Source organism: Oncorhynchus kisutch, linkage group LG10 (genome assembly GCF_002021735.2).
Source record: "Oncorhynchus kisutch isolate 150728-3 linkage group LG10, Okis_V2, whole genome shotgun sequence".
NCBI lineage: Eukaryota > Metazoa > Chordata > Actinopteri > Salmoniformes > Salmonidae > Oncorhynchus > Oncorhynchus kisutch.
Window position 1 is genome coordinate 1897528 of NC_034183.2, and position 11809 is coordinate 1909336.

General features: G+C 52.9%; 1 protein-coding gene across 1 annotated transcript in view; it reads left to right on the plus strand.

Annotated features, from left to right (window-relative positions):
• ccdc33 (coiled-coil domain containing 33) overlaps window positions 1-8684 on the plus strand; it is a 34407-nt gene extending 25723 nt beyond the window's left edge. Inside the window, exons 5-9 of the mRNA XM_031832823.1 lie at window positions 5192-5276; window positions 6189-6307; window positions 6773-6853; window positions 7095-7211; window positions 7496-8684. Of these exons, the coding sequence (XP_031688683.1) occupies window positions 5192-5276; window positions 6189-6307; window positions 6773-6853; window positions 7095-7211; window positions 7496-7561 (468 nt within the window). The 3' untranslated portion in view covers window positions 7562-8684. The remainder of the gene's footprint in view (window positions 1-5191; window positions 5277-6188; window positions 6308-6772; window positions 6854-7094; window positions 7212-7495) is intronic.
• Window positions 8685-11809: the final 3125 nt, after the last annotated feature.

The following is an 11809-nucleotide window of genomic DNA, read 5'->3' on the forward strand; positions in this document are numbered from 1 at the left end:
CTAATGTTTTGTATAGTCAGGAAGGTGTTCCTAATGTTTTGTATAGTCGGGAAGGTGTTCCTAATGTTTTGTATAGTCAGGAAGGTGTTCCTAATGTTTTGTATAGTCAGGAAGGTGTTCCTAATGTTTTGTATAGTCAGGAAGGTGTTCCTAATGTTTTGTATAGTCAGGAAGGTGTTCCTAATGTTTTGTATAGTCAGGAAGGTGTTCCTAATGTTTTGTATAGTCAGTGTATATGGTTACTGATCACCAAACGACTTATCCCTTCCCCATAGTGGCCCCTCTCCCTTCCCCATAGTGTCCCCTCTCCCTTCCCCATAGTGGCCCATCTCCCTTCCCCATAGTGGCCCCTCTCCCTTCCCCATAGTGGCCCCTCTCCCTTCCCCATAGTGGCCCCTCTCCCTTCCCCATAGTGGCCCCTCTCCCTTCCCCATAGTGGCCCCTCTCCCTTCCCCATAGTGGCCCCTCTCCCTTCCCCATAGTGTCCCCTCTCCCTTCCCCATAGTGGCCCCTCTCCCTTCCCCATAGTGTCCCCTCTCCCTTCCCCATAGTGGCCCCTCTCCCTTCCCCATAGTGTCCCCTCTCCCTTCCCCATAGTGTCCCCTCTCCCTTCCCCATAGTGTCCCCTCTCCCTTCCCCATAGTGTCCCCTCTCCCTTCCCTATAGTGTCCCCTCTCCCTTCCCCATAGTGTCCCCTCTCCCTTCCCCATAGTGTCCCCTCTCCCTTCCCCATAGTGGCCCCTCTCCCTTCCCCATAGTGTCCCCTCTCCCTTCCCCATAGTGTCCCCTCTCCCTTCCCCATAGTGGCCCCTCTCCCTTCCCCATAGTGTCCCCTCTCCCTTCCCCATAGTGGCCCCTCTCCCTTCCCCATATTGTCCCCTCTCCCTTCCCTATAGTGGCCCCTCTCCCTTCCCCATAGTGTCCCCTCTCCCTTCCCTTTAGTGGCCACTCTCCCTTCCCCATAGTGTCCCCTCTCCCTTCCCTATAGTGGCCCCTCTCCCTTCCCCATAGTGGCCCCTCTCCCTTCCACATAGTGTCCCCTCTCCCTTCCCCATAGTGGCCCCTCTCCCTTCCCCATAGTGGCCCCTCTCCCTTCCCCATAGTGGCCCCTTTCCCTTCCCCATAGTGTCCCCTCTCCCTTTCCTATAGTGGCCCCTCTCCCTTCCCCATAGTGGCCCCTCTCCCTTCCACATAGTGTCCCCTCTCCCTTCCCCATAGTGGCCCCTCTCCCTTCCCCATAGTGTCCCCTCTCCCTTCCCTATCGTGGCCCCTCTCCCTTCCCCATAGTGGCCCCTCTCCCTTCCCCATAGTGGCCCCTCTCCCTTCCCAATAGTGGCCCCTCTCCCTTCCCCATAGTGGCCCCTCTCCCTTCCCCATAGTGGCCCCTCTCCCTTCCCCATAGTGGCCCCTCTCCCTTCCCCATAGTGGCCCCTCTCCCTTCCCCATAGTGGCCCCTCTCCCTTCCCCATAGTGTCCCCTCTCCCTTCCCCATAGTGGCCCCTCTCCCTTCCCCATAGTGGCCCCTCTCCCTTCCCCATAGTGTCCCCTCTCCCTTCCCCATAGTGTCCCCTCTCCCTTCCCCATAGTGGCCCCTCTCCCTTCCCCATAGTGTCCCCTCTCCCTTCCCCATAGTGGCCCCTCTCCCTTCCCCATAGTGGCCCCTCTCCATTCCTCATAGTGGCCCCTCTCCCTTCCCCATAGTGGCCCCTCTCCCTTCCCCATAGTGGCCCCTCTCCCTTCCCACAGTGGCCCCTCTCCCTTCCCTATAGTGGCCCCTCTCCCTTCCCTATAGTGGCCCCTCTCCCTTCCCTATAGTGTCCCCTCTCCCTTACCCATAGTGTCCCCTCTCCCTTCCCTATAGTGTCCCCTCTCCCTTCCCTATAGTGGCCCCTCTCCCTTCCCCATAGTGGTCCCTCTCCCTTCCCCATAGTGGCCCCTCTCCCTTCCTCATAGTGGCCCCTCTCCCTTCCCCATAGTGTCCCCTCTCCCTTCCCCATAGTGTCCCCTCTCCCTTCCCCATAGTTTCCCCTTTCCCTTCCCCATAGTGGCCCCTCTCCCTTCCCCATAGTGGCCCCTTTCCCTTCCCCATAGTGGCCCCTCTCCCTTCCCCATAGTGTCCCCTCTCCCTTCCCCATACTGGCCCCTCTCCCTTCCCCATAGTGGCCCCTCTCCCTTCCCCATAGTGGCCCCTCCCCTTCCCTATAGTGGCCCCTCTCCCTTCCCTATAGTATCACCTCTCCCTTCCCCATAGTGTCCCCTCTCCCTTCCCTATAGTGTCCCCTCTCCCTTCCCTATAGTGGCCCCTCTCCCTTCCCCATAGTGGTCCCTCTCCCTTCCCCATAGTGGCCCCTCTCCCTTCCCCATAGTGGCCCCTCTCCCTTCCCCATAGTGGCCCCTCTCCCTTCCCCATAGTGTCCCCTCTCCCTTCCCTATAGTGGCCCCTCTCCCTTCCCCATAGTGGCCCCTCTCCCTTCCCCATAGTGGCCCCTCTCCCTTCCCCATAGTGTCCCCTCTCCCTTCCCTATAGTGGCCCCTCTCCCTTCCCCATAGTGGCCCCTCTCCCTTCCCCATAGTGGCCCCTCTCCATTCCTCATAGTGGCCCCTCTCCCTTCCCCATAGTGGCCACTCTCCCTTCCCCATAGTGGCCCCTCTCCCTTCCCCATAGTGACCCCTCTCCCTTCCCATAGTGGCCCCTCTCCCTTCCCTATAGTGGCCCCTCTCCCTTCCCTATAGTGGCCCCTCTCCCTTCCCTATAGTGTCCCCTCTCCCTTACCCATAGTGTCCCCTCTCCCTTCCCTATAGTGTCCCCTCTCCCTTCCCTATAGTGGCCCCTCTCCCTTCCCCATAGTGGTCCCTCTCCCTTCCCCATAGTGGCCCCTCTCCCTTCCTCATAGTGGCCCCTCTCCCTTCCCCATAGTGGCCCCTCTCCCTTCCCCATAGTGTCCCCTCTCCCCCTCCCCATAGTGGCCCCTTTCCCTTCCCCACAGTGGCCCCTCTCCCTTCCCCATAGTGGCCCCTTTCCCTTCCCCATAGTGGCCCCTCTCCCTTCCCCATAGTATCCCCTCTCCCTTCCCCATACTGGCCCCTCTCCCTTCCCCATAGTGGCCCCTCTCCCTTCCCCATAGTGGCCCCTCCCCTTCGCTATAGTGGCCCCTCTCCCTTCCCTATAGTATCACCTCTCCCTTCCCCATAGTGTCCCCTCTCCCTTCCCTATAGTGTCCCCTCTCCCTTCCCTATAGTGGCCCCTCTCCCTTCCCCATAGTGGTCCCTCTCCCTTCCCCATAGTGGCCCCTCTCCCTTCCCCATAGTGGCCCCTCTCCCTTCCCCATAGTGGCCCCTCTCCCTTCCCCATAGTGGCCCCTCTCCCTTCCCCATAGTGTCCCCTCTCCCTTCCCTATAGTGGCCCCTCTCCCTTCCCCATAGTGGCCCCTCTCCCTTCCCCATAGTGACCCCTCTCCCTTCCCCATAGTGTCCCCTCTCCCTTCCCTATAGTGGCCCCTCTCCCTTCCCCATAGTGGTCCCTCTCCCTTCCCCATAGTGGCCCCTCTCCCTTCCCCATAGTGGCCCCTCTCCCTTCCCCATAGTGGCCCCTCTCCCTTCCCCATAGTGGCCCCTCTCCCTTCCCCATAGTGTCCCCTCTCCCTTCCCTATAGTGGCCCCTCTCCCTTCCACATAGTGGCCCCTCTCCCTTCCCCATAGTGTCCCCTCTCCCTTCCCTATAGTGTCCCCTCTCCCTTCCCTATAGTGGTCCCTCTCCCTTCCCCATAGTGGCCCCTCTCCCTTCCCCATAGTGGTCCCTCTCCCTTCCCCATAGTGGCCCCTCTCCCTTCCCCATAGTGTCCCCTCTCCCTTCCCCATAGTGTCCTCTCTCCCTTCCCTATAGTGGCCCCTCTCCCTTCCCCATAGTGGCCCCTCTCCCTTCCCCATAGTGTCCCCTTTCCCTTCCCTATAGTGTCCCCTTTCCCTTCCCTATAGTGTCCCCTCTCCCTTCCCCATAGTGTCCCCTCTCCCTTCCCCATAGTGTCCCCTCTCCCTTCCCTATAGTGGCCCTCTCCCTTCCCCATAGTGGCCCCTCTCCCTTCCCCATAGTGTCCCCTCTCCCTTCCCTATAGTGTCCCCTCTCCCTTCCCTATAGTGGTCCCTCTCCCTTCCCCATAGTGGCCCCTCTCCCTTCCCCATAGTGGTCCCTCTCCCTTCCCCATAGTGGCCCCTCTCCCTTCCCCATAGTGTCCCCTCTCCCTTCCCCATAGTGTCCTCTCTCCCTTCCCTATAGTGGCCCCTCTCCCTTCCCCATAGTGGCCCCTCTCCCTTCCCCATAGTGTCCCCTTTCCCTTCCCTATAGTGTCCCCTTTCCCTTCCCTATAGTGTCCCCTCTCCCTTCCCCATAGTGTCCCCTCTCCCTTCCCCATAGTGTCCTCTCTCCCTTCCCTATAGTGGCCCCTCTCCCTTCCCCATAGTGGCCCCTCTCCCTTCCCCATAGTGTCCTCTCTCCCTTCCCCATAGTGGCCCCTCTCCCTTCCCCATAGTGGCCCCTCTCCCTTCCCCATAGTGGCCCCTCTCCCTTCCCCATAGTGGCCCCTCTCCCTTCCCCATAGTGGCCCCTCTCCCTTCCCCATAGTGGCCCCTCTCCCTTCCCCATAGTGTCCTCTCTATCTCTATTGACCTGTAATCATTATGATAGTTGTTGGCTTTAGGGATGATCAGTGAGATACACCTGCTGGAGCTACGGATGGGTTGACCTGTAATCATTATGATAGAAGTTGTTTTACCTGCTTTTGATTGAACACCCTCTGGATTAGAGTGTCTGCTACAATGTTAAAAACTTTACCCTCATCAACCACCTCCATATCTGATCACATGAACCCTCATCAACCACCTGTATATCTGATCACATGAACCCTCATCAACCACCTGTATATCTGATCACATGAACCCTCATCAACCACCTGTATATCTGATCACATGAACCCTCATCAACCACCTGTATATCTGATCACATGAACCCTCATCAACCACCTGTATATCTGATCACATGAACCCTCATCAACCACCTGTATATCTGATCACATGAACCCTCATCAACCACCTGTATATCTGATCACATGAACCCTCATCAACCACCTCCATATCTGATCACATGAACCCTCATCAACCACCTGTATATCTGATCACTTGAACCCTCCTGTTACAGATCATTGAGAAGATGGAGAAGCTTCTGGACAACACACTGGCAGAGAAGAGCAAGGACAATGCAGAGAGGAAGAGGAAACCAACAGGTGAGACAGGAGTGTTTTCAGAGAGGAAGTGGATGAAGATGAAACCAACAGGTGAGACAGGAGTGTTTTCAGAGAGGAAGTTGATGAAGATGAAACCAACAGGTGAGACAGGAGTGTTTTCATAGAGGAAGTTGATGAAGATGAAACCAACAGGTGAGACAGGAGTGTTTTCAGAGAGGAAGATGAAGATGAAACCAACAGGTGAGACAGGAGTGTTTTCAGAGAGGAAGATGAAACCAACAGGTGAGACAGGAGTGTTTTCAGAGAGGAAGATGAAACCAACAGGTGAGACAGGAGTGTTTTCAGAGAGGAAGATGAAGATGAAACCAACAGGTGAGACAGGAGTGTTTTCAGAGAGGAAGATGAAGATGAAACCAACAGGTGAGACAGGAGTGTTTTCAGAGAGGAAGATGATGATGAAGATTAAACCAACAGGTGAGACAGCAGTGTTTTCAGAGAGGAAGATGAAACCAACAGGTGAGACAGGAGTGTTTTCAGAGAGGAAGAGGAAGATGAAACCAACAGCTGAGACAGGAGTGTTTTCAGAGAGGAAGTTGATGAAGAAGATGAAACCAACAGGTGAGACGGGAGTGTTTTCAGAGAGGAAGATGATGATGAAGATGAAACCAACAGGTGAGACAGGAGTGTGTCACCTGTTGTCCATCAACATATCAAGCCCATTAGGAAAACCAAAAGCTGATCTGATTTGGACAGATACTAAATCTCTGAAAGTACTCTGAGGCCTCAGCAGTACTAATAGCTGAGACAGATCTGTGTCTGTCTGTCTGCCTGTCTGTCTGTCTGTCTGTCTGTCTGTCTGTCTGTCTGTCTGTCTGTCTGTCTGTCTGTCTGTCTGTCTGTCTGTCTGTCTGTCTGTCTGTCTGTCTGTCTGTCTGTCTGTCTGTCTGTCAGGCGAGGAGGATAACAGGAAGGAGATAGCGACAGCAGCAGAGAACAGTCGACTCAGAGGAGAACTGGACAAGATACATTCCCAACCTCCACAAGCTGCCATCATCATACAGCCTGCACAGGTTAATACACACACACACACACACACACACACACACACACACACACACACACACACACACACACACACACACACACACACACACACATACACACACACACACACACACACACACACACATACACACACACACACACACACACACACACACACATACACGCACACTTGACAGAGAGACCGACAGAGAGACACATACACACACACACACACAGAGAGACACACACACACACACACACAGACACACACAGAGAGACACACACACACAGAGAGACACACACACACAGAGACACACACACACACAGAGAGACACACACACACACACAGACAGACACACAGAGAGACGCACACACACACACACACAGAGAGAGACGCACACACAGAGAGACACACAGACACAGAGAGACACACAGACACTAGACTGCCATAACGTGGAGACTCTCCTCTCCGTAATTCTCTCCCTCGGCAGGTGTTCCTAGACAGAGAGAGGCTGAGTCTGCTCAGTAAGCTGGAGAAGGCAGAGACCAGAGTACGAACACTTGAGAAACAGGTACTACTCTCTGACATACACAGACACGCACAGATACAGACACGCACAGACACACAGACACACACACGAACACAGACACACACAGACACGCACACAAACACACTGAAGACTTGTCTGTGTGTGTGTGTGTGTGTGTGTCTGTGTGTGTGTGTGTGTGTGTGTGTGTGTGTCTGTGTGTGTGTGTGTGTGTGTGTGTGTATGTGTGTGTGTGTGCGTGTATGTGTGTGTGTGTGCGTGTCAGCTGGAAGATAACTCGAAGAGATGGGGCAGACAGAAACAAGACATGCTGACCAGACTCAGTGAACACATCTACGGTTTGGATCGCACGTCATCCACCATCGCCCATGATCTACCCCTGGTCAGTACCTACATGCAGTAGCTGACTTGGATTTTCCATATTATCTGTCTCCTTCAGAAGACTCTGACCTCTAACCTCTGACCTCCCTGCTACCTGTGTGTCTGTCTCCTTCAGAAGAGTCTGACCTCTAACCTCTGACCTCCCTGCTACCTGTGTGTCTGTCTCCTTCAGAAGAGTCTGACCTCTAACCCCCGACCTCCTGGCTACCTGTGTGTCTGTCTCCTTCAGAAGAGTCTGACCTCTAACCTCTAACCCCCGACTACCTGTGTGTCTGTCTCCTTCAGAAGAGTGTGTCAGATTCTGTGCTGGAGCGTACCCGACAAAGAGAGCTGAAGCCGGTGAAGAAGTGACCCTACCTCCCATACTTGACCTCTAACCCCCGACTACCTGTGTGTCTGTCTCCTTCAGAAGAGTCTGACCTCTAACCCCGACCTCTCGGCTACCCAGCTAACACCCCAGGACCAGCTAACACCCCAGGACCAGCTAACACCCCAGGACCAGCTAACACCCCAGGACCAGCTAACACCCCAGGACCAAGTCATTCATTTTCCTGAAAAACCCCGACCTCTCGGCTACCTGACCTACTCAACATACAGACCTGATACCCAGCTAACACCCCTGTGTGTCTGTCTCCTTCAGAAGAGTCTGACCTCTAACCCCGACCTCTCGGCTACCTGACCTACTCAACATACAGACCTGATACCCAGCTAACACCCCAGGACCAAGTCATTCATTTTCCTGAAAAACCCCGACCTCTCGGCTACCTGACCTACTCAACATACAGACCTGATACCCAGCTAACACCCCAGGACCAAGTCATTCATTTTCCTGAAAAACCCCGACCTCTCGGCTACCTGACCTACTCAACATACAGACCTGATACCCAGCTAACACCCCTGTGTGTCTGTCTCCTTCAGAAGAGTCTGACCTCTAACCCCGACCTCTCGGCTACCCAGCTAACACCCCAGGACCAGCTAACACCCCAGGACCAGCTAACACCCCAGGACCAGCTAACACCCCAGGACCAGCTAACACCCCAGGACCAGCTAACACCCCAGGACCAGCTAACACCCCAGGACCAGCTAACACCCCAGGACCAGCTAACACCCCAGGACCAGCTAACACCCCAGGACCAGCTAACACCCCAGGACCAGCTAACACCCCAGGACCAGCTAACACCCCAGGACCAGCTAACACCCCAGGACCAGCTAACACCCCAGGACCAGCTAACACCCCAGGACCAGCTAACACCCCAGGACCAGCTAACACCCCAGGACCAGCTAACACCCCAGGACCAGCTAACACCCCAGGACCAGCTAACACCCCAGGACCAGCTAACACCCCAGGACCAGCTAACACCCCAGGACCAGCTAACACCCCAGGACCAGCTAACACCCCAGGACCAAGTCATTCATTTTCCTGAAAATGTATTTGTTTTGTTTTGTTATTAGACAATAAACATTTTCCCAAAAATACAAGTATATTTCATTTTTGTTAAATCAGTTGTATGTTTTGTTTTGTCTGATGTTTACATGGACAGTTGTGACAGATACTAGTCTATTAAAACAGTATTTGAGTTAAATCTTTCTCCTCTGTGATACTCTGATGTCACCGGCTGCTGTGAGGAGGCTTCATGATGTCACCGGCTGCTGTGAGGAGGCTTCATGATGTCACCGGCTGCTGTGAGGAGGCGTCATGATGTCACCATCTCCTCTGTGATACTCCGATGTCACCAGCTGCTGTGAGGAGGCTTCATGATGTCACCATCTCCTCTGTGATACTCCGATGTCACCGGCTGCTGTGAGGTGGCGTCATGATGTCACCATCTCCTCTGTGATACTCTGATGTCACCGGCTGCTGTGAGGAGGCGTCATGATGTCACCATCTCCTCTGTGATACTCTGATGTCACCGGCTGCTGTGAGGTGGCTTCATGATGTCACCGGCTGCTGTGAGGAGGCGTCATGATGTCACCATCTCCTCTGTGATACTCCGATGTCACCGGCTGCTGTGAGGAAGCTTCATGATGTCACCATCTCCTCTGTGATACTCCGAGGTCACCGGCTGCTGTGAGGAGGCTTCATGATGTCACCATCTCCTCTGTGATACTCTGAAACACCGGCTGCTGTGAGGTGGCGTCATGATGTCACCATCTCCTCTGTGATACTCCGAGGTCACCGGCTGCTGTGAGGAGGCTTCATGATGTCACCGGCTGCTGTGAGGAGGCGTCATGATGTCACCATCTCCTCTGTGATACTCCGATGTCACCGGCTGCTGTGAGGAGGCGTCATGATGTCACCATCTCCTCTGTGATACTCTGATGTCACCGGCTGCTGTGAGGAGGCGTCATGATGTCACCATCTCCTCTGTGATACTCTGATGTCACCGGCTGCTGTGAGGAGGCGTCATGATGTCACCATCTCCTCTGTGATACTCTGATGTCACCGGCTGCTGTGAGGTGGCTTCATGATGTCACCGGCTGCTGTGAGGAGGCGTCATGATGTCACCATCTCCTCTGTGATACTCCGATGTCACCGGCTGCTGTGAGGTGGCTTCATGATGTCACCATCTCCTCTGTGATACTCTGATGTCACCGGCTGCTGTGAGGAGGCTTCATGATGTCACCGGCTGCTGTGAGGAGGCGTCATGATGTCACCATCTCCTCTGTGATACTCCGATGTCACCGGCTGCTGTGAGGTGGCTTCATGATGTCACCGGCTGCTGTGAGGAGGCTTCATGATGTCACCATCTCCTCGGTGATACTCCGATGTCACCGGCTGCTGTGAGGAGGCGTCATGTTGTCACCGACTATTGTGTAGAGTGCCCCATGGTGGTGGCGTTATAGTATGGGCAGGCAGAAGCTACGGACAATGAACACAATTGCATTTTATCAATTTTGAATGAACAGAGATACCGTGATGAGATCCTGAGGCCCGTTGTCCTGTCATTCATCCTCCGCCGTCACCTCATGTTTTTAAGTGTTTTATTTCACCTTTATTTAACTAGGCAAGTCAGTTAAGAACAAATTCTTATTTACAATGACGGCCTTCCCCGGCCAAACCCGGACAGCGCTGGGCCAATTGTGTGCCGCCACAAACCAAAGTGATGTATCATACACTACCAGTCAAACGTTTTGACACAGCTACTCATTCAAGTGTGTTTTCTTCATTTTTACGATTTTATACATTGTAGAATAATAGTGAAGACATCAAAACTATCTCAGCCCCGCCTTATCTCAGTTCACTGGTCACCATACCAACACCCACCCGCACTACAGCAGGTATAACTCAAAAAATGTATATTTTATATTTCAGAATCTTCAAGTAGCCCTTTGCCTTGATGACAGCTTTGCACACTCTTGACATTCTGTCAACCAGCTTCCTGAGGTAGTCACCTGGAATGCATTGCAATTAATTCATTCTGTCAACCAGCTGCAGGAGGTATTCACCTATTTGGTAAAAGTCCATATTATGGCAAGAACAACTCAAATAAGCAAAGAGAAACGACAGTCCATCATTACTTTAAGACATGAAGGTCAGTCAATCCGGAAAATTTAAAGTTTCTTCAAGTTCAGTCGCAAAAACCATCAAGCGCTATGATGAAACTGGCTCTCATGAGAACCACCACAGGAAAGGAAGACCCAGAGTTACCTCTGCTGCAGAGGATAAGTTCATTAAAGTTACCAGCCTCAGATTGCAGCCCAAATAAATGCTTCAACAGAGTTCAAGTAACAGACAAATCTCAACATCAACTGTTCAGAGGAGACTGTGTGAATCAGGGCTTCATCAAATCAAATCAAATCAAATTTTATTTGTCACATACACATGGTTAGCAGATGTTAATGCGAGTGTAGCGAAATGCTTGTGCTTCTAGTTCCGACAATGCAGTAATAACGAACAAGTAATCTAACTAACAATTCCAAAAAAACTACTGTCTTATACACAGTGTAAGGGGATAAAGAATATGTACATAAGGATATATGAATGAGTGATGGTACAGAGCAGCATAGGCAAGATACAGTAGATGATATCGAGTACAGTATATACATATGAGATGAGTATGTAAACCAAGTGGCATAGTTAAAGTGGCTAGTGATACATGTATTACATAAGGATGCAGTCGATGATATAGAGTACAGTATATACGTATGCATATGAGATGAATAATGTAGGGTAAGTAACATTATATAAGGTAGCATTGTTTAAAGTGGCTAGTGATATATTTACATCATTTCCCATCAATTCCCATTATTAAAGTGGCTGGAGTTGAGTCAGTGTCATTGACAGTGTGTTGGCAGCAGCCACTCAATGTTAGTGGTGGCTGTTTAACAGTCTGATGGCCTTGAGATAGAAGCTGTTTTTCAGTCTCTCGGTCCCAGCTTTGATGCACCTGTACTGACCTCGCCTTCTGGATGACAGCGGGGTGAACAGGCAGTGGCTCGGGTGGTTGATGTCCTTGATGATCTTTATGGCCTTCCTGTAGCATCGGGTGGTGTAGGTGTCCTGGAGGGAAGGTAGTTTGCCCCCGGTGATGCGTTGTGCAGACCTCACTACCCTCTGGAGAGCCTTACGGTTGAGGGCGGTGCAGTTGCCATACCAGG